We start from the raw sequence: 25,535 nt of genomic DNA, 5'->3' as shown, positions 1-25,535 counted from the left end.
CTCCCTGGTATTTCTCTTTCTTATTTGTTTTGTTTTGCCCTGTACATGTATCCACATTTACCTCCCTCATCAAATTATGGGTATGTTGAGGGCAGAGACCCAATAGCCACAAGACCCAGCCTAGGCTAAGGTCTGATGTGAAGGAGGAGCTGGGTTTTGATGGAGAGGTGAGTGAGTGAATGAGAGAATGAAGGAATGATGAATGGCAACCGCTCTGCTAATTGCCAGGAGCTACAGTTTGGTGTGTCTTCTCCTGCAGATAATGGCAAGGCAGTGGAGATCTCTGACCAGGAGGACGAGCTAATGAAATCGCTATTTTATGAAGATGGATCACAGCAGGGTCAGCTGGGAAGCTGGAGGCCCAGAGACCTGCTCGAAGGCTATTTGGAAAGGTCGGCTTCCAAGCTGCCCGCAAGTGTAAAAATCTATGAGTGCATTACCAGGATGGCCATCCACCTTTGTTAATTTTTATCCTACAAAATGCAAGGTCAGAAATAACTGGAGTACTTTCCCCTGAAATTATTTTTTTTAATTGACACTGCTCCTTACACAAACAATAATTCATTTATTCAACAAAAAGTTCTTAGGAACACTGTGCTAACCTGAAAGCAAATCATATTTTCCTTTGATGTCCATTTTAATTACAGAGATGCTTGAATTTCATTTGGGTTTTAAAATGATCAGACCTCTGGCTTCTCTGAACCTCTGAGTATCCTTCCAAACATTTAGATTCCAAAATTCTAGATTTCTCTAGAATCTATAACTGTGAGTCTATTTAATACTTTAATCTCCAATTGGATTCACCTTGAATCTTTCTGGAATGCAAATAGCCTTGTTTTTCTGGGGAAAGTTCCAATCTTGGGTGCTGAGTTTTCTCTCTGTTTGTGGTCCCCTGAAGCAGGTTCACAACATTTAGTTTGGACAGAGTGTGACATCACTGCACCGGGCTGAAATGCCTGATTGTCACACATTCTGGAAAACCTCACACTCGGCACTCCAGGCCCTCCCCACTGGATGGCTTATAACACTGAGCTGATATCTGAGGAAAGCCGTTCCAGGCAGACAGAACAGCGTGAGCAAAGGCCTGGAATCAGGGACAGGCAAGGCCAGTTGGACAGCCTGTGGTCAGCCTTTCCTGGCCTGGGTTTCTATTGGGCAGGAATAGGTGTCAGAGGAGACAGGAAGGAGGGGCTGGGGCAGGTTGAAGACTCACAGGGAGCAGCAGGCAAGGACAGTGAGTGAAGCTGGCCAGGTGGAGTCTGGGACAAACAGGAGAGTACGGCTGATGTAAAGGGATGGCCCCTTCTCAACGCTCCCTTCGTGTGGCCACGTGGGAACGTGGACCCTGGTGGACAGTCTTCCAATCTTTCAAAACAAGTTAGACATTTTAGCCTTTATGTAAAATCTCTTAGTTTTAAAGGAACTTTTAAATTTAAATTTTTGATAGTGATATATTAATATATATATAACGTTCAAAAAATTTAAAATGTAGATGATATTCAGTAAGAAGTCCTCTTCCTACACCCACTTCATCATCTATGCCCAAACGTGGTTACTGAGTATCCTTCCAGAACTTCTGTATGCTTGTGTGAACAAATACACATTCCCATTGCCCCTCCCTTCTTTACACAAAAGGTAGCATTCTGTATACATTATTCTTGCTTCTTTTCATGAATAATATATCTCCAAGATCTTCCCAATCAAGACATAAAGCACCTCCTCGTTCTTTCCTGCAGCTGCACAGTACTCCATCTTACGGGTGAGCTCTTCTTTATTGAACAGTCCCCTTCTCATGGACATTTGGGTTGTCTTCCTCTGATCTGTAAAATGTGGGCTCTGATTTTTTTTTTTAGTTTAAAAAGCACTATTTGGGCTGGACCCTGAGGACCCAGAATGCCAGTGCCTGGGTCTGAGTTCATAGCATGGATGCCGGCTCAGACATTGCTGACAGTTCAGCTCTGCCTTGCCAGTGGGAAAGGAAATCACTTCAATGGAGAGCAGCTTCAGGTAAGTCCTGTTTCAAGATTCTTTGCCTTTGAGCTAGTGAAATCCCCATCACTAGAGGTAACCAAGTCCTGATATAGAATAGATCCCAGGGTTGGGTGACGGGTCGGGCTACCCAACCTCGAAGTTTCCACTAACTTCCAGAGTCCCTGAGGCCTGATTATGGGCTGGGCCCAACTGGCAGCAGAGAAAGAACTGAGAAATGGCCCCATCCTCTCAGCACCTCATTCACTCATTCATTTATACAGTTAAAAGGCATTTCCCGGGCTTCCCTGGTGGCGCAGTGGTTGAGAGTCCGCCTGCCAATGCAGGGGACATGGGTTCGTGCCCCGGTCCGGGAAGATCCCACATGCCGCGGAGCGGCTGGGCCCATGAGCCATGGCCGCTGAGCCTGCGCGTCCAGAGCCTGTGCTCCGCAACGGGAGAGGCCACAACAGTGAGAGGCCCGCATAACCAAAAAAAAAAAAAAAAAAAGTCTCATAAAAAACAGGTCAAAGGAGGTGCTCCCCACAGAGAGATAAGCAAACGGTCGTTCAGAAAGGCCTGGAACATACTAATAGATACCATTCGTTAAGTGTTTACCATGTGCCAAGCACCAGGCCAAGACTGCGTGGACCATGCATGAAATCCTTACAGGGAACCTGTGAGGGAGTGCTATCTTGGGGCCCATTTTACAGATGGGGACCTTGCGCATGGAGGCTAGTAATGTGCCCAAGGTCACGCAGCTAGAATACGGAGAAGCTGGGCTTCAAGGCCAGGCAGTCTGGCTTTGCTGCTGACATTCTCAGTCATATGCTAAAAGAAATGCCTTCTGGAAATTTAAACTGGGATTTTTTTTTTAGTCCATCCAACCACATATTGGCAGCAGGCTGTGGAAGCCAGGGCCCTGGATAAGCCCCAGATCCAGCTCTAACTCACTGGATGTTGCCTTGAGTAGGTCACCTCCCACCTCTGAACCAGGGTCTCTCAGACTGTGATGTGAGCAGTTGCTCTGCAGGACCCTCCCACCCTGCCTGTCTGTGGTCGGATATTTGCCCCAAAGGAGGCTGGAAAGAGCCAACCCTGGATCCCAGACATTCCAGATCTCCTTTCTGGCCCACACACACTTAGATGCCCCCTTAGTGGCTCTCAAACTCTTCCCCGTCACTGTCTCATTATAGCCTCGAAACAGCCAAAGGAGGCAGGCAGGGCAGGAATTGTCATCCCCATTTCATAGAGAGGAAAACTGAGGCTCAGAGAAGACAAGCTATTTGCTGAATGATAGGACAGTTAGGTGGCAAAGTCCAGGCTTAAACCTGTTCCTCTGACTCCTGGGTCTAGTGCTCTTTCCTTCAGCCCTCAGCTATTGCTCAGATGAGAAAGGTGGAAGAGGATGGACTTACTTGCTTTCAGGTACCAAGTCTGGGATACAGAGACTCCAAACATTGAGCCTGGGGGATACCAGCAAATCAGAGCTGGTGGTCTTGTGGACTCGGCAGCCATCTGTCTGTCTTCGTGGGTGCTCATCCACTGGCCCATGTATGTTCCCTGTTGCTTAGAGGGGACAGTGCCCAGGGGATGCCTCAGACCCCAGGACCTGGGTCATGCACCAGGCAGGTGTTTCCCAAAGTTGTTTAACCAGAAGAAGCCTCCCTCAGTCTCCACCTGCCATTCCAACTGGTGATGCAAAGAGACGGTCCTCAGGGGAAGGGGCCAGAAAGGACACAGGCTAGCCCCGTTACTTTGTTTTCCCAGGCAAAGGGTCAGGTGGGCACAGCCAGGGGCAAGACTGCCAGGTCCTTTGCTGGTATCCACCTGCTGTCCTCCCTGGCAGGTAGGCACAGTGGCTGCCCCATCAGCAGGCCTGTGGCCCAAGGATACACCTGCAGATAATTAGTCCCAATCAGGACAGGCCCAAACTGCTGAAGATGTAGGAATGGGCGGACCATGTCACTGCTTTGCAAATGGTGAGCAGTTTCTAGACCGTGGCCCTGGCTGGTAGAGCAGGAGTTTAACTTAAAATTTAACATGGCATATAAATGATGGAGAGACATGGACTCATTCTCTAATGAGATCTCCCTGGGCAGCGGGAGTGTGAGGGCTAGGGTGGAGCAGTACACAGACCAGCCGCTTCCTAGACCCCAGGCTGGCAGTCTAGCTGAGCACCCTGTGAGGAGGGGAGAAGGAAAACGGGTGGGGCTGGAAGACTCAGCCCTTCCCTGAAGAGTTCAGGACTGTGTCAACACATCCACGAGCACAGGTGGAATTAAATTAATGCCACGTGGTGACACGAAGGCCCATCCTAACAGCTCTCAGGGGCATTCCTTCAAGGTGTTCTACTAGCTCTCATTGGGATCATCAACTGCCCCCAGAGGGTGTTTTGAAATTTTCTGGGGGCTTTTATATGATTGACAGGTGTTATTGGCTTGTGGTGGAACAGTCCCACACAACAAAGAATCTGCCTTTATCCTGCACTATTTTCATGTCCTGCCCAACATTCATGTAGGTGGTAGGAGAGAAATCTGCTTATAATTCTTTAAATCTAGAACGGAACTTCATTCTCATATTAATGTGAACTTGCAGTTTCCATGGTCTTAATAAACACTGAATTTTCTAGGAATGCAACTACTGTGTAAACTGAGCAAAGCTTGTACTTTGTTTTATTTGGAGCTTTGCCAAGAGTTCCTCACCTATTCGTAAAATCCCACTCACAGTATGTGACACACAGTTAAGTCTGTGTTCGGGATGGTTGCATTCGTGATGATCCTGTGCATGGAGCGAGCCATGGGCTACTCCATTATGTCTGGCAGTTTAGACATGCCAAACATTTACTTATCAAAGTACATAGCAGTTAATTATAAACAATTTCACTTTCACTTCTCCTTTATCTTATAATTAGGGTATTATTTTGATTTTATTTGAAATTACTTGTGAAGATAGACTATATTTTTTATGAACTTAAATTCAGGAGAGTAAAGGGGCAATGTAAATATTTGTTATTCCCTAGGGGACACTGGGTGGGACTGAGCAGAGAACCCCGGTGTCAGCACAGCACTACAGGGTCCCATTAAGCAGGGGAAGAGGCTGGGGATCTTCTCCTCCCGAATCCTCGTATGCATACATCTGATCTACACATGTGTGTCCATGCCTCTGTGTGTATGTCCTTTATATTTTTTCACCCTAATGGAATCATACTGAACATATTACTCTACAAATTGTTTATTTGCTTAAAAATATATCTTGAACATTTATTCATGTCAGCACAGATAGCTCTACTTAATTCTTTTTAATGGTTGCAGAGTAGTTTATTGTGGGAAGGAGCCATAATTTATTTAACCTACTCCTATTGATAAACACTGAGTTTTTTCCATTTGTTTTTCATTATAAATAATTCTGTCATTATTATATGGATTTAGGTATCACTGTGCATCTGTGTGAATATATCTTGAGATAAAGTCCTTAAAGTGCATATAAAAGTTCTGAGTTAGATAGTAGGTATGTCCATTTAAAATATTGACAGATACTGACAAATTTCTTTCCAAAATGGTTCCACTGATTTATACACCTGTGACTGTGTATGGAAATATCTGTTTCTCATATCCTCTCTAACACTGGACCTCAAGAAACATTTCAATCTTTGATAAGCTAATGGGTTTTATTAAAGTATCTCCTGGGAATTCCCTGCTGGTCCAGTGGTTATGATGTGGGCTTTCACTGTTGTGTGCCCGGGTTTAATCCCTGGTCGGGGAACCACGATCCCACAAGCTGCGTGGTGTGGCCAAAAAAAAAGAGTATCTCATGATTATTTCAATTTGTAGTTTTAAAACTATGAGTCAAGTGCATGTCTTTTCCTATACCATTGGACATCTGTATTTTTTCCTGTTCATTTGGTTTACCTGTTTTTTCTACTGATTTTTTCCTTCTTATTTGTTTTTCAAAATCTCTTTATATATTAAGGAAATTAGCTTTTTGTCATCTGTGCTCCACTTTAAAAAAGTATTTTATTCTTTGTTTTTTTGGGTGTTTTTACATACATATATAAAACATTTCTGTTTTAAGCAGTCGTTTATATCATTTTTCTTTGCCTTTTGTATTTGGAACAGATTTTTTTTTTTGGCCACATGACACGACTTGTGGGATCTTAGTTCCCCAACCAGGGATAGAACCCAGGTCCTCAGCAGTGAGAGCGCAAAGTCCTAACCACTGGACTGCCAGGGAATTCCCTGGAACAGATTTATAAATTTATTTATTTATTTATTTATTTTTGGCTGCATTGGGTCTTCGTTGCCGCATGCAGGCTTTCTCTAGTTGTAGTGAGCAGGGGCTACTCTTTGTTGTGGTGTGTGGGCTTCTCATTGCAGTAGCTTCTCTTGTTGTGGAGCACTGGCTCTAGGCGCGTGGGTTTCAGTAGTTGCAGCATACAGGCTCAGTAGCCGTGGTGCACAGGCTCAGTTGCTCCACGGCATGTGGGATCTTCCAAGACCAGAGCTCAAACCCGTGTCCCCTGCATTGGCAGGCGGATTCTTAATCACTGTGCCACCAGGGAAGTCCTCCCTGGAACAGACTGTAAAAGGCCTTCCCCACTCGAAGTTTATTAAAAAATTTCCCTTATTTTTTTTCTAGTTTTATTATGATTTCATTCTTTAAATTTAAAGTTTTGATCAACCTGGAATTTCTTTTGATGTAGAGAATGAGGTATGGATCCAACAGGCTTAACTGTCCCTACACCATTAACTGAATGATTTACCTTTTCTCCACTGATTTGCAATGTTGTATCTGTAAACACCCACATATATTTGGATCTATTTCTGGATGCTCCATGCTGTTTCATTTGCCTATTTACTTCACTTTCAGTAACAGTTTTAATTGTTGTAACTTTATCATAACATTTTAAAATATGCTATGTTTTACTCATTTCTTTATTTCAGAATTTTTCTAGCTACCTTGAGTGTTTATTTATCCAGTATTTGTGTCATTTTGACAAGTTTTAAAAAGTTGGCATTTTGATTGAAAATGCTTTGAATTAATATATTACTTTGGGGGAACTGACATCTTCATGATACTGAGTCTTCCTACCTAAGAACAAGCTATATCTCTCCATTTATTCTTTTATGTTCCTTAGTGGAGTTTTAAAGTTAAGTTTATTCCTCAGCATTCTACCTTTTTTATTTTGATGCTATTGTTAATGTTTTCCCCTATTATTTTTCTAGCTAGCTATTATTTACTTACAAGAAAGCTAATGGTTATATTTATAATTTTATACTATTATATAAGTATTATATATTTAGAATTAGAGTAATTTTAGTATTTCAACATTAGGCATAATTCTGACTTTGAGATATTTATATTCTTTTTCTGCTCTGTGATGTGACTTTAAAATAGATTGATCATAATACAAACAAGTCTTTGGTCAAGGGTTTACCTGAAAACCCAGCCCACATCCACACTTACCTTCTGCAGATCCTGGACAGCTAAACCACCCAGCTGGCTTTTAGCACCAACTTTCTAAATCAGGAGTATTCAACTCAAATTCCTTTCCAGGTTAGGCTTGTAAGATAATGAGAAAGCAGGTGGGTGGGGGCCATGTCTCCAGGGGCTGCTGCCACTAAGGCCCCGCCTACCACGACCATGTGGGAATACGGCCCAGTCTGGCCAGATCCTCTGATTTTTCAAGGGAAGCCAGAGATCCAGATTTATAAATTTTCAATGTTGACTCAAATTTATAAGAAGTCCTACATGGGGCCAACTAACCATATCTGTGGGCTAGATTAGCCCTTTGGGCAGCTGGCCACCAGTTTGCCACGTCAGTAGACAAGAGTCTCGGAAATGCAACTATAGTCTCAGCGTTTACTGGATTATTTTCCATCTAAATAGGCTTGTGCAGATGGTAGAATATGTCTTCCTGTGATCTGTCTAAACCCATGAACCCCAACCCTAATAACAAACCCTCCCTCTGCAGAGCAGTCCCCTCGGGGATCTCATGTGATCCTCACAAGGGCCCTGAGAGATCAGAGACACATCCAAAGTCACAGCAAGGAAGTGATGGTGCCAGGATTAGCCCCCAGATTATCTGTGTGGTAGAGTGGCAGACTGTACTGGCCTGCTGTTCAATTTTACCTCTGCTGCTCACTAGCTGTGATCTCTGGCAAGCTACTTAAGTGCCCCGGGCTTCCATTTCCTTGTTTACAAAGTGGATGTGACATAACAGTACGCACCTCCCAGGGCTCCTCCAAGGGTAGAACAAGTTCACCTACCAGAATGTTTGGTACTCCGTAACTACTCAGTAAAGTGACTTATTATTATTATTAACTAGTCCAGGCTTCTTTCTACCCTACCGCACCCCCCTACCCAATTATTTGTGCTTCTTTGGAAAGAATAAGGACCCAGGAGACTGAAGGCCGGCTCCAGCTCTCCCCTTTACCCCTTATATTGGGCAAGTCACTGCCCCTCCCTGAGACTCGGTTTCTGCATCTGTAAAATGGGGATGCTGTCAGAGGTCTTGTCACGGGCTCTCATGACCCCAGGGGAGAGGATTCATGGGACACTTGTGATGTTAGGAAAAGTTCATTCTGACTGAGGTTCCTCTCCCGCATCCCTGCACCGTTACTGACACCCCCCCACCTGCAGGCTCAGCAGCCCTCCAGGCTCTTGCCCCATCTCAGGTAGACAGGGGACCAAGTCACTCTTGCCTCTTAACTGATCTCCATGCGGTGCCCAGAGTCCTGGCTGCTCCTGCCTGAGCCCCACGAGCCCCAGTCTCAGAGCCGGGCCCTTCCTGCCTTGGGACCTACATGAGGCTATGAGAGAGCCTGTCTCGTCCGGCCCCTACCCCTGCCTAAAGTTCTAACCCGAATCCAGCCCTGATGCAACTACAGCCCACTCACATTTCTCAGAACCCCTTGTCTCTGGCACTACTTCCTGTGTCTTGCCTACCAACCTACAGGGACATCCCGCTACCTTAGGCTGGACCTCAAGGCTCTGGCCAAAGTGTGATCCCTAGCCCCTCACTGTCTGTTAATGTGAAGTGTCCAAGACTGCCTTCTACCTGCGTGGTCGGACAGCCTCCTGGAGCTGGTGGCTGAGTCTGTCCGTCCAAACTATCCCAGTGCTGCTGGAGCAGGGAGGGGTGTCTGCCTGTCTCGCCCTCCTGGCCCAGCCCCTTCACAGCAGTGAGCCTGACGTGACCAGCCACCATGAGAGGAGTCATAATCGCAACATGTATTGGGTGCTTGTGTGTGCTAGACCAGAGTCTAAGCACCTCATATGTTTACAGCATTAATCCTCACAGCAACACTGTGGGCTGGGTGCTATCACCATATTACAGATTTTAAAACCACAGCCCAGAATTCTTATATAACTTACATAGCTAGTCAATGGCAAGTTCAAACCCAGCAGTGTGCCTCCAGGGCCCAAACTCTTCATCTTTACACTGACAGCTAAAGCAGCTGGTCCCGAGCCTTCCAGAAAGGAAGCCTAAACCTCCTGCCCTTCTTAACTCCACCTCTGCCTGGAAATCTACAATCTGCCAGGAATCCCACTCATCCTCCAGGCTGATGCCAAACAGGGCTGCCTTTCTCCTGAGAGGGCTAAATCCCAGCGCTCTGAACACTCAGCCCCACCTCCAGGGGCCCCGAAATCACCCAGCCCCTCTGACACGAGGCTTCCCTGGCCCCCCTCCCAGCCCATCGTCCGTTTGCCATTTGCTCTCCTCTGGCTTTATCAGAGCGTCTACAGCCATGTCTCATCGAAGCCACAACTCCTGGCCCCAGCAGTCCCCTGCCTGACCTGTTCCAGGACCTCATAACCTCATTAAGACAAAGATGGCCAATCAAGTCCAAAAGCACCAAGAAGCCGCTTTCCTCGTCACACACACGTCCTTTCTCTCTCTCTCTGCCACTCACCCCCCATGCCCCAGGGGCCCTCACCTGTCACAATGGGGTAGGACTGTGGCCCCGGCACGCTGCTCCCGATGTCGGCAGGGGTAGGGCTGGTCAGGTTGGCCTTCATGTCGTCCAGCCCTCCAGCCAGCGAGGCCATGGTAGAATAATCGGCGGTCTGAAAGAGGAAACAAGACAGACACCTCAGCACTGAGACTGCAAAGCACCCCAGCCAAATGCCACCACCACATTCTGGGCTCAGCCAGCTAACCCGTGCCAGTGCCAAGGCCCCCAGGGGGCTCACGGACCCCCGGTATTGAGAGGGCAGATTCAGCTCGACAGAACAAGGCAGGTATCCAGAATCAGCAAGTCTCCCCAAGTGAAGAGGTGGACAAGATTCAGTGCAGCTGCACAAGAGTTCAAACCTAGCTTCCTTATGGCCTGCAGGCTTCCCTTACTCAGCCCCAGCTAGCCAGAGACAACCATCCTCCTCAATGCAAGGAGGAGGACAGAGACATCCATAAGCAAAAGCAAGGCAGAAATAAGAGTCTTGTAGACAAGAGGACGGAAAGAAAGGTTTCTGATTTCTGTGCTCTTAAACCACAGATGCAGAATCACAGAAACAAGGGTTAAAGGGAATTTGGGCCATCACTCAATCCAAATCCTCATTTCACAGATGAGTAAACTGAGGCACAAGGGGAAGAAAGCTTTGTTCAGGGTCAACAGGGGATGGTTCACCATAAACTCCCACCCAAAAGCCAATATATCAAAGCATATGAGTCACAGCTGGCAAGTGTTTTTGAATTCCAGAAGCCTGTAAACACCTGTATGCTGAAAACTGTAGGGTGCGCACATCTGATTTACCAAGTCCACACTAACCACGTGCATTTGGCCCATGAGTCATGCTCCTTTCTTTAAGCCATTTCATGAAATCAGAGCTTGCAATGAGTCATTTCCCTGGCATCCAAACCACTGTCAGAATGGTCTCCAGGCAAGGTTGTGAAGATGCCAACCTGTCTTCCCACTCAAGGACAGACTACGGTATAGGCATGAGTGACAGATCTCTTCCAACCCCCACTCCCCCGGCCTATCTTCAGTAAAAGAAATATCTGCAAACACCCAAACCAAAGAGTCTAGCTGTGCCAAGCATTGGCACAGGGAGTTTCCTCTACCACCCTGGCACTGCCAGTGGAGGACACATTCCTGTCTGTCCAGGGTTATGTCCTTGGCAGAGAGGGACAGGGAAGCGAGCAGTCTTCTGAAAGAAGTTTGCAGGCACCCTGGGAAGGATGATGAGGACTGAGCCACTGGGAGGGAAACCAGAGGAGCCACCAGGCAAGTGGCAGGCAGAGGGGACCCAGGCTCAGGCATGTTCCTGGCACTTTTCTCTGCAAATGAATTAGAAAGTACTGCCAGGGCAGCTCAGATGCCAAGCGGGGTGCATGGCAGCCGTGAGTCCAGGAGGTACTGCAGGCCCAGGCACCCTGAGATAGATTCTTGTCCAGAGCTCCCGGGGCTCTCCACCCGTCTCCAGCAGAGGCTGATTCTGAAACACGCAGAGACGAACACAGGCCTGAAGCCAGCCCGGGTAGGACAAGATGGGGGACAGGCCTCCCCGACATCAGGAATCACTATAAAGCTGCAGTAATTAAGACAGTATGGGACTGGCACAGGCACAGAAAAATAGGCCAATGAAACAGAATCAAGTCCAGAAACGGATCCATGCATATATGGAATCTTGATATATGAGAGAGGTGATGTACAAATCAGCAGGGAAGGATAAAACTCTAATAAAAAATGCAGGGTAACCAGTAATCCATTCAGAAACAAGGGGGAAAAAAGAAACTGGATCTTTACGCCAGACACAAAAATCAATTCCAGGTGGATTAGAGACCTAAATGTGAAAGGCAAAGGTATCTAACTAACATGGTCAGCTCTAGGTCCAGCCAAAAATCCTTGGGAGCAAGTCTGTCCTTCATGGAAAAGGAAACAAGTGGTCCTGGGATGCTCACACAGAGTTCCTGGTTGCTGTGAGGACAGCAGTGGGTCCTGGTCAACCTGCTGCCTTGCTTCAATGCCTCCTCCTCCAGAAAGTCCTTCATGACTACCACTCGCCAGGAAGCAGGAATCCCAGTGGTACCAGGACAATAAAAACCATAATCTTCACGACCTTGTCAAAGCTCACATTTACCGATCACTTACTCTGTGGCAGGAGCTTTACCTATATTATCCCATTTAATCCTCACAATTACCCCATGTAGTAGGTTCTGTGTTATTCCTATTTTACAGATGAAGAAACTGAGGCTTCTATTATAGAGGGAAAGTGCTTGCCTAATATCACACGGCTTCCAGGTGCCAGAGCTAGGATACAAACCTGGGTACATCTGACTCCAAAATCTCCACAATTACCCTAATGATTTTCCTATTGTGTTCTAACCCTTTAACAGGTATGAAATCACTTTGCTAGTACCAACCTTTTAAAACAGAAAATAGAGTAGTCTAGAAGAGAAATTTTCTAAGAGTCTCACACATAGAAAGAGTAAGTCTTGTTTCCTTAATCTTTGTTTCCATGTAAGTGGATATGCGTGTACTAGGTGGAGATGACAATATATGTCTTGCTACAGGTCACACCCAGCAGACTCTTCATTCCATAAAGCAGGGAGCTGTTGGGAAAAGGTCACTGTCCAGACTTTACCCTACGCGGAATGGGACGTGGTCATGACATTAGCCCCCTAATTTGCTTAAAAAATTAGAAAGTAAAGCTCAATGAAAGCTCCTCCTTCAGTGCATTGTCGTGTGCAGAGACAGGAGGTCAAGATGCCTCCTGTGACCCTAGGGTCCCTAGGTCCCTCCTGTGAGGGTCTCTGGGGTTTCTGGGACCCCGGGGTGAGGACCGCACCTCCCATTTCCCTATGTTCCTGTGTCCTACTGGAGGCCTGAGCATGGTGGATGCTTAGCATTTATTGAGCTTTTCTTGTGTGCAAGATGGCACGTGAAGACCAGACATGCTCTCTGACCTTTATCCACAAACCTCAAGGGAAAAGACACGTGGCCCTGAAGCTCCATCCAACAGGGACAAGGGCACAGAGCCATTCATTTACACGGCGCAGGAAGTGGTGAGGAAAGGTTTCTTGGGCAGGCTGTATTTATCCTGGACCCAAGCAATCCCTGACCACCCCCCTCAGGCTGAGAAGAGCTGAAGAAACGCTTAGGGGTGAGACAGGAGTGATCCAAGAACAAGGCACCTCCTGCAGGAGAAAGAGGTGGAGATGAAAAAGTAGACAAGCTGGGATTCGACTCTGAAGAGCTTGTGCAATGAACCCTTGGATGAGCAAATGAATGAATGACCCCTTATCCTCAGGAGAGCCAGGCAGCATCCTAGCCAAGAGTAGCATCCCTGCAGCTCTCCCCACCTCACTATCAGGCCTGGCCCCTTCCTAGACTCCAGGCTAGGCAGCTGGGTCCACAAGGGAAAGCCTCTAATTCCCAAGAAAACATAGCCGACCTGGGTTTAAGAAAATGGGGAGAGGGTGGCCAATCCTGCCTCTTATTTTAATGTCCAGATGGAGGGGCCTTTTTGTTATTTGATTTTGTTTTAGCCAATAAATTCAGTATCAAGGTTTGTCCAGTCACTTCGAAAGTTGGCTTTGAATCATCTTTTCAAGACATGAAAATCTTCAACTTGTGTAACACGTGCAGTGGGAGGTCCAAAAACCCAGTTTCCCAACCACCGATGGTTGCCAGAAGGTAAAGTGAACTTTCTTAAAGAGCTGGGGCTCAGGGGGACAGCTGGATTCATGAACCAGCTCTCACTGGCCTTTGCCATTTGTGCCTCCCACCACCCCACCTAACAGGGCTGGCCTTGAGCCCAATCTCTTTCTTTGCTGGGATTCCACAGCTCTTGCTCTGCTCCTGCATGAATCAGGGGATGCTGTCATTTCATTTGCTGTGTAATTATTCCCTAATTTCTCACCACTGTCTGTCCCCCTGAGCTGCCTAGATTTTTAAAGGCAACTGCATTCTCCCCAGTCTCCTGGGATCCCTGGAACCTCGTTCCACTGGCTGCTCCTCAGCCACTCCAGGCACTGTCCTACCTCTGCCTGGGAGGCCCATCTCATCAGCCACTTAAACTCCTACATTGTCCACAAGACCCAGCTCAAATGTCACCTCCTTGGTGCAGCCATTCCTGGGCCCCACGTTCCTACCAATAAATCATGATTTCCTTGTCTATGTTTCCATAATTGGTGTCATTTTGCACAGACCTCTATTTTCATACTTGCCACCACATGTAATGGCTGTTCGTCTGTCTCCCTCCGGGTCTCCTTGAGAGCATAGAGCATGGAACAGCACCAGAGCCCCCTAAGTGCTTGTTGAATGAATGAATGCATGGTCCAGCAGCATGACATTTTCCACAACATCCAAAACTTAGCTGGGGAGTGTTCAAACAAGAGCTCCAAATAACATGCTAACCTCTCACCTCTACCTTTCATCAAGTCAGGTGATCAGAAAACAGCATCCTTGTCCACCATGAGATGAAGTCCCTGAGGAAGTGACTTCACTGGTCTGTGACAGAATATCAGGCATTTAGCACTGATTAGAGGCAATAAAAGAAAACAGCCATACAAAGAACTTCAAAAAAAACCAAACAAACTCTGGAGACGTGTCCATTAGAATATTCAAATTCCATGTGAATCTCTCCTATAATTCATTACCAGAAAAAAAGTTTTTTCTCCTGACAAATGGTTAATTTGCCTCTGACTGAACAATAGGAACACTGGAAACCACTACATATCCCTCTTTGTCTTGGTTGCCAGGAAGACCAGTCAAATTCAGTGCTCAATCACCACAACTACATCAATGCTGGCGCCTCCTGCAATGATCTTACTCTCTCCTCTGCACAATTTCTGAACTTTTTTCAGCCTTAACTAACTTAGATATATGTAATTGTTTATTTTGCAGGACAAGTCCTTTTTGAAAATGGAGGCTGGGAGAGGTAGAAAGAGTGACAGAAAAAGAAAACGGGAGGGAAGACCAGGAAAGGGAAAGAGAAGAGAAGAGAATACATTATTGGGGTCTCTTTTCTTGGTAACAGTGGTATCTCTTTCCATATCGCATAGCTACTTGGGAAGCCAAGGGCTGAACAGTGGGGTTGTGTTGGTGCACCTATGTCCTTGGGAACATAGCCCCCCATCCTCCCTCCATCAGCCCCCAGCCTCCGACAGCCACAGGCAACAGCTGTGTTCCACACTGCTACTTCTCCAGGCTTTTGGAGTTCTTTCTTTGGATGTCATTTTGGGCTTCTGCTCCCTTCCCATCAGGGCTCCCTGGTGCTGTCCTTGACTATGACCCAGGAAGGGAAATGAACGAGGTCAGCAATTCACAGAGCATCCACTCCAATGCAACCAATTGGGATAAAACTTCTCTACCTACTCACATGAAAAGATGTTCAACATCACTAACTATTAGAGAAATGCAAATCAAAACTACAATTAGATATCACCTCACACCAGTCAGAATGGCCATCATCAAAAAATCTACAAACAGTAAATGCTGGAGAGGGTGTGGAGAAAAGGGAACCCTCTTGCACTGTTGGTGGGAACATAAATTGGTACAGTCACTATGGGGAACAGTAGGGAGGTTACTTAAAAAACTAAAAATAGATCTACCATATGACCCTGCAATTCCACTCCTGGGCATATAACCAGAGAAAAACATGGTCCAAAAGGATACATGCACCCCAATGTTCATTGCAGCACTGTTTACAATAGCCAGGACATGGAAGAAACCTAAATGTCCATCTATAGATGAATGGATAAAGAAGATGCGGTACATATATACAATGGAATATACTCAGCCATTAAAAAGAATGAAATAATGCCATTTGCAGCAACATGGATGGACCTAGAGATTGTCACACTCAGTATAGTAAGTCAGACAGAGAAAGACAAATATCAGTATATCACGGAATCTAAAAAAAACCTACACAAATGAACTTATTTACAAAACAGAAGAAGACTCACAGACTTAGAGAATGAATTTATGGTTACCAGGAGAGAAGGGTGGGGCAGAGGGATAGATTGGGAGTTTGGGATTGACATGTACACACTGCTATATTTAATATGGATAACCAACAAGGACCTACTGTATAGCATAGGGAAGTGTGCTCAATATTATGTAACAACCTAAATGGGAAAAGAATTTGAAAAAGAGTAGATACATGTATATGAATAACTGAATCACTTTGCTGTACACCTGAAACTAACACAACGTTGTTAATCAACTATACTCCAATAGAAAACAAAAAGGTTTTTTTTAAAAAAAGATAGGCAATCATCCGTCAAGCATAGTTTAGATGGGTGGGCTCCACATTTTGTTTGCATCAATTAAAAAAAACAACAAAACTTCTCTGCCTACTGCCACAAACTCCTGGGAGGCCTCAAGTTCAAGCACTGCCAAGGATGCACACCCTCCTCTCAGACACCATGCTCCAGATAACACACAGTCTTGCACTCTCAAATGTCTGAGCTAGAAGGATGCTCAGGGTCATCTTTCCCAACCTGGAAAAACTGATTCAGGGAGGGGAATGGACTTCCTTAGCTAATTTTTATCTGCATCATTTATAGCGGTTGATCCCGTGGTAGAAAGAACAGTGAACTAGGAGCAACGGCACGGGGTTCCTGCCCCAGCTCTGCCTCTTTCTCACCTGCGTGACCTCAGGCAAGCTGGGCCAGCTCTCTGAGCCTCATTTTCCTTATTAATAAAATGAGATTTAAGTCTAAGCCCTTGCTGCCTGCCTGCCGGGGCGATTGTGAAAATCTGAAAGATAAGGAGAGGGATCACATTTCGGAAACTACACAGCACGAAGGGTCAAGGAATCCTAGCAGGGACTCAAGGAGGCGCGTGCCCCAGGAAAGTGTGTGCTGGGTGTCATTTGGGTCCCTAGGAAATTACCTGGAAAAGGACTGCCTGGGGCTGCACCAAGTATTGTCTCATCAGCACGGGGCACCACTGCCATAGCATGGAGGAGAAAAGAAACACAGACACGTGAGAAGGAGGGCAGCACGAAGCAGGGCAGTGCAGGGGGACAGGATGCAGGGCTGGCTGCCTCAGCTGGCCACTTGGGGCCACAAGGCTTCCCCATCACCTGCTGAGCTCCTCCAGGCTCACCGTTGGGCCAGAGGTAGCCCTCGAGAGCTGGGCCAGAGGCCAACCACTCCCATCCTGAGGGACCAGACACCTGCCCACCTACACACCTACCCAGAGGAGGACAGAGGCTGGAGTAGGGCAGCTGTGTCCCCAGGGCCTGGACTGATGACAGGCAGGAGTGTAGCTGAGGAAGCCCACCAGCCCTAGGGACAGGAGGACAGGGTTCAAGTCTGACAGCCAAGTTTGTGCTGTGTGGGACCAGGCCAGGCACCTCAGTTCTTGGCTCCTTTTCTCATTTGTAATGTGGGGATATATGACCTGCCTCACAGGGTCGTGAGAAGGCACACAGGGAGTGATAAGAAAGTCAAGTGCTGAGGGCAAGCCTTTTTTTTCTCATATTTTTAGTCCTCAGGGCCAATATACCAGTGAGTTTATCAACACCAGTATCCCAGTGTGATTTTGCAAGATGTTGTCATTGGGGGAAACTAGATAAGGGTATATGGAATCCCTCTGTATTATTGCTTAGCACTGCATGTGGTGAATCTACAATTATCTCAAAATAAAAAGTTTAATTTTAAAAAGAGTTAGAAAACAAAAAACAATTAGGTTTTAGCATTGCATCTCCACTAAACCAAATAAAGATGAATCAAACTTGAAAAAAATGTTTGCTGAAAGGAGGGACTACGAATAACGCCTGCAAAAAAGTACCCCATAATCTACAAAGTGCTACTGTCAGCATTGTCTGAGGGGAAGAACTGCCAAGAATTCTGAATGGCCTCCCTCTTCCAGGAAGCCATCCTGGATTTCCCCTCCGCTGTGTTCCTAGAACCCCAAAGTGGGCACATCCCTACCACTGCACTTAACACTCTGCATTGTATACTTAATTGCTCAGGGTTCTCATTCCCCAACTACAGTGTGAACTTCATGAGGATAGGGCTGTGTCTCCCTCATCTTTGTGACAGCAGCTCCTGGCCCAGTGCCCAGCTCTGAACAGATGTGACATAAATGCCTGTGGAACCAAATGAACAGGGACAGGTACTGTGGCCTGGCTCTGCCAACAGCATCACAGGTGCTTCCTAGGGTCACTGAGAGGGTAAGTGATGGCAAAGTGCTTTTATTCATCAGAAAGTACCCTAGGCATGAATGAGACATGCTTGTTATTCATTTGGTTCTCCAGAACTGTGCCCATGCCTGGGTCAACATGGTCTGCAGTGGAATCAAGGGGCTTCCAAGAAGAGATTTGCAAGGTTTAACTGACTCATCTCTCCCTATTCTGTTTACAGCCTGGCAGGCGCCCCTCCAGCCCGCCCCCAGACACCCTTCCAGGTGGTGTGGGACAGCAGGGAAGCCCCAGAGAGGAGACTGAAATCAGGTGTTGTGGTTTCTGTCCGGGAGAAACTTTTCCAGAAATGACTAATCCGGAGGCCCCCTTCTCCCGCCCTAGCCACTTAGAGAATCTTAGTGAGCCCCAAATCTCAGGGCCCAAAGGAGCTCAGGGGTTATGGAAGCTGATCTTCAGCTGATGCTCGAAACTCACTGGTGACAGGAAACTCACTACTTCCTGAGGCAGCCGCTTGGTGGCCACACAGCTCTGGCTACAACAAAGTGCTAAGGCCTCCCCACGTTGGTCTTGAGTGTGCTCTCTGGGGCCCCAGTTCCAAAGAATGTCCTCTCGGGGCCTAAGAAGCCTGCTTCTGCTTTTTTTTGTCGCCTCATCACCTGGTTAACTCATGCTCTTCTCACAGTCAATGCAGAGTTCACCACAAGCGCTTTTGAAATGGAAAGTGATTTTGTAGATGAGTTTTTTAAGTATTCATTCTCCCCCACCCCTAAGCAGCATGCTAGTTGTAAGCGAATGTTCTGTGCTGGTAAACCCTCCCTGGCTCCTCACTGCCTCCACGTAATGTTGACCCAAACCATACAGGCCCCAATCCAAATCCCAACCTACTTTTCCAGTTTCAACTCAGATCTACCTACTTCCCAAACGGCACCCTCTACTCCAGCCACACCACACACATGAACTCCTGAGCGCCCCAGTCCCTCCACTCAATGCCTTTGCTCACGTTGTTTCCATCCTCACCCCAGTCCAAATCTTGTCCTCTAAGGCCCACTTCCAATGCCATCTCCTCCTGGATGGTTCCATAAATCTCTCTGGTTGAAACAAATCATTCCCTTCTCTGAATTCCCGCGGCATTTTCCCCGCACCTCATCTGGGACATTTGTCCCCTGCTACTCGGTCCCAGTCATTTGGCAGCATGTCTGCTCTCCCTCTGAGATAAGGAGGCTCCTTTGGGCAGCCTTATCTGAACCTGGGTCCCACCAATAGGCCTGGGCAGGACATATCCTGAGTGAAGCTGAGAAGGGAGAGAGGGAAGGAGCAAAGGAATCTGGGGCCCACCCTGAACCTCAAGAAATCTGTAAGAAAAGCAGGGAGAGAAGGCCCTGGGCTCGGAGCATTCCGACTCTTGTCCTCCCCAAATGCAAGAGAAGAAATGACAAAGCTTGGAGCACAGAGTTCCACTTCCGGAGGACAAGAGCTGGGACCCAGCAGCCAAGGCCCCCTGAATGATAAGAAGATGCAGTGGGGTGGGGGGATGCGGGGGGGAGACTCGTGTGGAGGAGGGAGGGGAGGACTCCCTGTTTGGGAAGCCCCAGGGTCTGCTCAGACTCTGCCATCCAGATCCTGATGTAGAGAAGAAGAGGGAGATTTCCAAAAACAAAGCTCTATCTTGGAGCAGCCAAATTCCACCAGCTTCTTCCAGGCAGTTCATGGTGGGGTCTGGCTGTTCAACCCTGCTACAGGGAAGGGAGAAGGGCAGGGAGACCCACTACCCACAAAGGAATGCAGGCCTCTTGGCTACCTAGGGGCCTGAAAGGGGGCATGCAAAGGGAGGTCCCCCATCCTAAAGTACCTGGTACAGGAGTGGGGGACATCCCAGGATGCTCATAGCTCATTTTCTTTCGGACTTATTTCCCCACTGCGGGAAGACAGAAAGGCTATCCTGGGTCCATAAAGAAATGAAAAGACTTCCCTCTGTACTGCAAGATCAATAGGATGGGGGCATGGAGGTAAGCCTGGATGCCCCTCTCCACCACCTCTGCCCTGCTACCTCTGAGTGGTGACACGCACGTGCGCACACACACACACGTACACTCCCACATATACACACTCCTCAGGCCAAAGGCCATCTCTCTGCCCCTTCTGCTCCCCGTCAGAAAGAACTTTGTAACAGGCAACATTCTGAAAAGGCAAACAGGCAGCCTCGGGAGGGTGTGTCCTCTTTGTCACCAAAGTTTGCTAGAGCCAAACAGACATCGTGCGAGAGAAATACCAGAACAAGAAGGCTGAGAGGACCAGGCCTGTCACGGCTATTTCAGGCTCCAATTCAGACGTCTTTACCAGTTCTCATCTAAACCCTCAGACACAGAATAAGTCAGGAGTACTCGCATTTCCTGGACGCTTACTACACACCAGCTACGTGTTCTAGGTGTTAAAACCTATTAATTTATTTAATCTTACAACGACCATATGGGGTAAGTATTATTACTCCCGCTTTACAGAGGATGCAAATGAGGCACAAGGGGCCAAAATAATGTGTCTGAATCACCCCCCAGCAGCGCAACTCCAAGTCTGAGATCCTGAACGCCACCAGACACCACCGTCATCAACTCTATCCTGGTACGAATGAGAAAACTGAGAATAGGGAGTGGAATGAGCCGCTCAGGGGCTGTTAAGACTCAGGTCCTTTCTGATGCCAAAGTCTGTGTTCTTCACCACGACTGCACAGTGCCTCACGCTGGGCCCAGGAGAGGGAGACTGACTGCTAGGCCAGGAGCATCTTCATAGGCTTCACAACCTCCTCAGACACCTACCTGCTCCCGACTCTCTACCTGTGACAAGGCCAGTCCTTCTCCCTGTGACAAGGCCAGTCCTTCTCCCTGACTGCCCTTTCCTTTCCTCTCCTTCAATCTTGTCCCTCCACTCCTTCACGTCCCTGCTCTAGAATGACCTCCAGTATGAAATGTTTCCAGGTGGGTTCGGCCAGTGATGGTATGAACCTCATCATTTTTCTCCCCACTTAGTCGCAGAGGGCAGCCTAAATGATAAACTCAGAGGACAGCTGTGCTCAGACTGATGTCAGTGTTAGCAAGTAATCTTAATATTAGTGGGAAACAACAGAGAAATAAAGGAAAACGTGACATTGTTAGCATTGTTAAGAGAAAAATCAGGCATCGGACTGTTTGCTCGGTTCAAGCGCTGTGTTCTCTATTGAAGGCAACATTCTGGTTTTAGAAAGATGAGAAACTAAAGGAAGGAGACACTAGGCTTAGGTTTGAGCTATTATGTGTAAGCCCAAATTTTAGCTAATGTAAATAATAGAGACAAAACTAGCACAATAACAATGGTGTTTCTGTTTATATGCCTCTTTATCAAGATTAACTTCTTTAATAGCCTTTGCTTTTAATTACTGAAAATATGTTTGCATTTTGCAGTCGTGTTAATTTCATGAATCTTGCATTTCATACCTGGAAAGAAAGCATAATAACCATTCTTTGTGCTAATACCTATAATTTATTTAAACAAGCAAGCCATTGGCCTTGAGACTGGACATGTAAAGAAATACACTTCGGAAGGCTTGGTTCGAGCTTGATTTTTAACAGTTCCTTTCCCTCTCTCTCTCTCTCTCTCACACACACACACACACACACACACACATACACATACACACACGTTAACTTTAGCCTCCTGCTTTTATTTCCTTCACCTCTCAACCACAAATCAAACCTCAAATAATACTAAAACTGCTGGCTAGAAAGAGGCTTCCCACAAATAAACAAAAGCTTTCAAGCCAAAGGCAGAGACGTTCACATCTCCCCATCCAACCATCTCCACCTCCTCTGCATGCTCCAACATAACAGCCTCTCTCTGCCCAGCTGCCCAGGAAAACCCTGAAATCTCTCATTTTCATTTCCAGCAGAGGAAGAGGTTTGATCCCTCACATAAAAAGAAAAGTTCAGTAATAACAGTAAGCTGGGAACCCCCCAAGCAGACTTTTCCCTGCCACCCATGTCAAGCTCACAAAGAGAAAAAAAAAATCGCATCACCCGACATGGTTGGGAGACTTTAATCCAAAGCACTGCTAATTAATATCCCCGGCTTTCCAGAAGCCAGTGCCACCTACAGCTGCGAGGGCAACAAGGCTGTTCTCCCTTCAATTTTATGGGAAGAATATTTTCATTACAAAGCCTCCTCCCAGACCCTCCTCTCTCACCAGATTAGCCGAGAAGGAAGCGGATGATCCATGCATCAGAACTCCTTCTCTCCCCATTAATTTTATTATTTATAACCCATTTTACAGGTTTATTGGTGCAACTCACTGTGCATCTGGCCAGAGCCCTCTGACAAAAAGTGGTATCTTCCTGCATCTTCTACTCAGGGGGAGTTTATGAATTGGTCCCCAGAATGTGCCAACTTTTTGAAATCTGCCTTGGAGAGGGAGCTGACTCTAGTGGCATTGCCTGCTACCCCGCACAAACATACCATTTTTAAAGACGAATGTTGAAGGTTCTAAGCTCACTCATTTGTGAAATGTACGTGTACTTGATGGCTTAGCATGAGCTCTGGGTGCTCCCCCAAGGACTCCCTAAGACCCTGGGGGAAGTCCTACGTGGCCCAACCAAACCAAGCATCCCCAGCTGTTCCAGCAGAGTTGACCCAGTTTTTAACCCAAACTGCCAGGCTACGAACAGGCCTGGAGAGGCCACGTGTCTGACCATTTTATTCTGAAACCCCACGTGCTCAAAGCTGTCTCTTTCCAGACTCCTAAAGGGACTCCAAATCCAATCTAAATGTCTTGAATTTACCTGTTTGTCTTTTATACATATAAATAGCTGCATTTCCATTCTCTCTTTGTTTCTCATTTTCATTTGGTTCTAATATCTGCATGTAAATGTCAGAAAATAGCATCTGTAATTGGGGATTATGAAGTATGGCCAGCTCCTGACAGGCTGCTAAGGAAGATGGATTATCCTCATTTTTCTGTAAATTTTGTCAATTTTGGAATTCATAAGCTATCAACACTGATCAAAATGGGACTTCACAGCTGTGTCAAAAAAAAAAGAGAGAGAACAAGAGAGTGAGGGCGAGCTCTGGAAGGCAGGCGGGTGTGCTCAGGGGCCAGATGGCAGGCAGCCGTGGTGTTGGCGCATCAGATTGGATGCCTGGTATCATCGGTGACCACCCTCCTCCCTGTGCCCTCCCCTCCACGGTGGCAGCTCACTGCGCAAGGGCCACCCTGGAAATCGGAGTGGGGCTACCTAGTCCCCTGGCTAAATCAAATAGCTCAATCACACTACTGGAAGGCCACAAATCCTCCAAGGCACCCACTCAAACCCGAGGCTTAATTTATTGCCCGGCGCAGCCTTCCTTATTTATCCGAGGAGTCTGCAGGCTCCCTCAGCACGGGCCTCCGAGATGTTCTACTCCTTCCAGACCATCACGGCCCACTTGAGGCAATTGTGTTGGCTTCTCTCTCTCAATTTTCCCATTACTGGGAGTAAGTACTGTTGGGACTCTGTAATAGCCCGACTGCAGCCCATATCAATAACAGATGAGGTTTAATCGTCCAACACAAAAATTATTTAGGCGCAGTAAGGACATTCAATGTCATTTGCATAATGGCATTTCTATCGCACGCACCTAACCCGTCTTGCATAAACAAGGCCTTGGGACCATAAATAATAATAAATCATGACGTCTGCAAGCCTCTTGCGGTAATAGGAGCCACTCTTTGTGGAAATTATTTCAGCAGGAAATGGGCACTGTAATTTTAAAGACATGTGGCAAGGGCAGGTGCAGTAAATCACGCCTGCGCACGAGCCTCCGGAGCAGCCGGGGACCTGCCCCAAGCCCACAGCGACATCCCTGGGCAACTGGAAGAGCAGGTAGGTCTTGAGGGGGAAACATCCGGGGCCTCTAGAACGGACAGATGAACGTGCCACTGCTCCAGGAAACTGCGAGAAGGCAGGATGCTCAGAGCCCAGCACAGAGAGAATGGGTTTCAGACCTGAAGAAGCACCCAGGCCTCAGGTCAGAAACTGTCTTTGTTCCAGGAGAATGGAAACGCCATGAGAGCAGCGATTTTCGATTTTTGTCGGTTCTGTTCCCTGCTGTACCTAGAGTAATGCCTGGCTCCCATCAGGTGCTTGGGAAATATCCTAAAGACATGCAATGAGAGGAGAAGATCCTGGGCTCAGGTAGTGAGTGGATGAGAAGAGCCCTGAAAATAGGTTAAGGTGAGATAGACGGAGGCACAGCCCAGTGGAATTAAGGCAGGATGAGGCACAGAAGCACAGGTACTGCTGATCTGTGAATTACAGAGTGAAAATGTCCAATAAACTCTAAGTCGTATTGCAAGGCAGCTGTGGGGTAAGAGAAGGGCACAGATGGGGGATGGCTAGCACAGCGGCAAAGCCTGCAGGTTCAGGAGGCAGACACAGCTGAGTGAGAATCCCAGCTCAATGCATCTCGACTGACTGCCCCTCCCCTCCGCACCCCAGCTTTCTCATCTGTCGAGCGAGCCTAATAACTACAGGCGGTACTGTACAGTACTCGGTATCTGCGAGTTCTGCATCCGCGGATACGGAGGGCCGACTGCAAGGGGCTTGAGCATCCCGGAATTTGGGTATCTGCAGGCAACCTGGAACTAGTCTCCCGAGGATACCGAGCGATGACTGTACTCAGCTCACAGAGTTGTTCTGAGGGTTAAATGAGATAATGTGTGCAAAGTAACCAGCGCTTGATCAAGCTTTGCCGTCATCATTATTGGTACGACTGCTGTTATCTATCCTTCAGGAAGCAACAGCAGAGAGTTCAAGTACAACTCTGCCTCTTACTGGCTGTGGGCCTCAGCTACCTCTGGTCTGTCCAAGAAGAGCATGTTAAGACCGTCCCTACCTCCCTCCCAGAGCTGCTATGACAGTCAAATGAGGTGGTGCCATGAAGCTCCTCGTTAGTATAACATGCTGTCTGCACGGGAAGGATGAACATTAACATTCCTCATGAGTGCGTGCAAAGAACGTGGGGGAGAGTTCCCTACACCTGCCCCCTGTCATCTCCAGCCACCCCCGGCAGCACCCTCAAAAGTTTGTTCTTTCCAGAAAAGTCCTGACAGGATACACATGAAGGCAACCACAGTGTTGCCTCTGGGAGGGAGAAGAGGGACTGAGATTGGAGCTGTTAGTTTAAGCCTTATCTGTAATGTGTTAATTTTACTGGAAGAGAAGTAGTACTTGCGTCATTGGGATTTTTAAAGCTGATGGACTTTCATATCTCTATGCCCTGGCACACCCTATCCCCTCTACTGGAATACCAAAAGCAACGAACATGCTGATGGAACGGCAAAAAGGTGCCAACCCAATGATTTAACAACAATACCCAAGTTTCTCATGCAAAGGAACTGAGAGAAACAGCATGACATCATTTCTCCATCAAGTCTGGCTTTCCAGCTCAGGAGGCCTGGTCTGTGG

The 25,535-nt window shown here is 47.2% G+C and overlaps 1 protein-coding gene across 1 annotated transcript in view; it reads right to left on the bottom strand.

Annotated features, from left to right (window-relative positions):
• The window catches only part of PAX5 (paired box 5), a 165,879-nt gene that overhangs the window by 70,048 nt on the left and 70,296 nt on the right, over positions 1-25,535 (bottom strand). Inside the window, exon 5 of the mRNA XM_067742410.1 lies at positions 9,909-10,038. Coding sequence (XP_067598511.1) covers positions 9,909-10,038 — 130 coding nt within the window. The remainder of the gene's footprint in view (positions 1-9,908; positions 10,039-25,535) is intronic.

This window comes from Pseudorca crassidens, chromosome 7 (assembly GCF_039906515.1).
Source record: "Pseudorca crassidens isolate mPseCra1 chromosome 7, mPseCra1.hap1, whole genome shotgun sequence".
NCBI classification, from domain to species: Eukaryota; Metazoa; Chordata; class Mammalia; order Artiodactyla; family Delphinidae; genus Pseudorca; species Pseudorca crassidens.
Note: the sequence above shows the minus strand (reverse complement) of the source record. Positions and strands in the feature narration are given on the sequence as shown.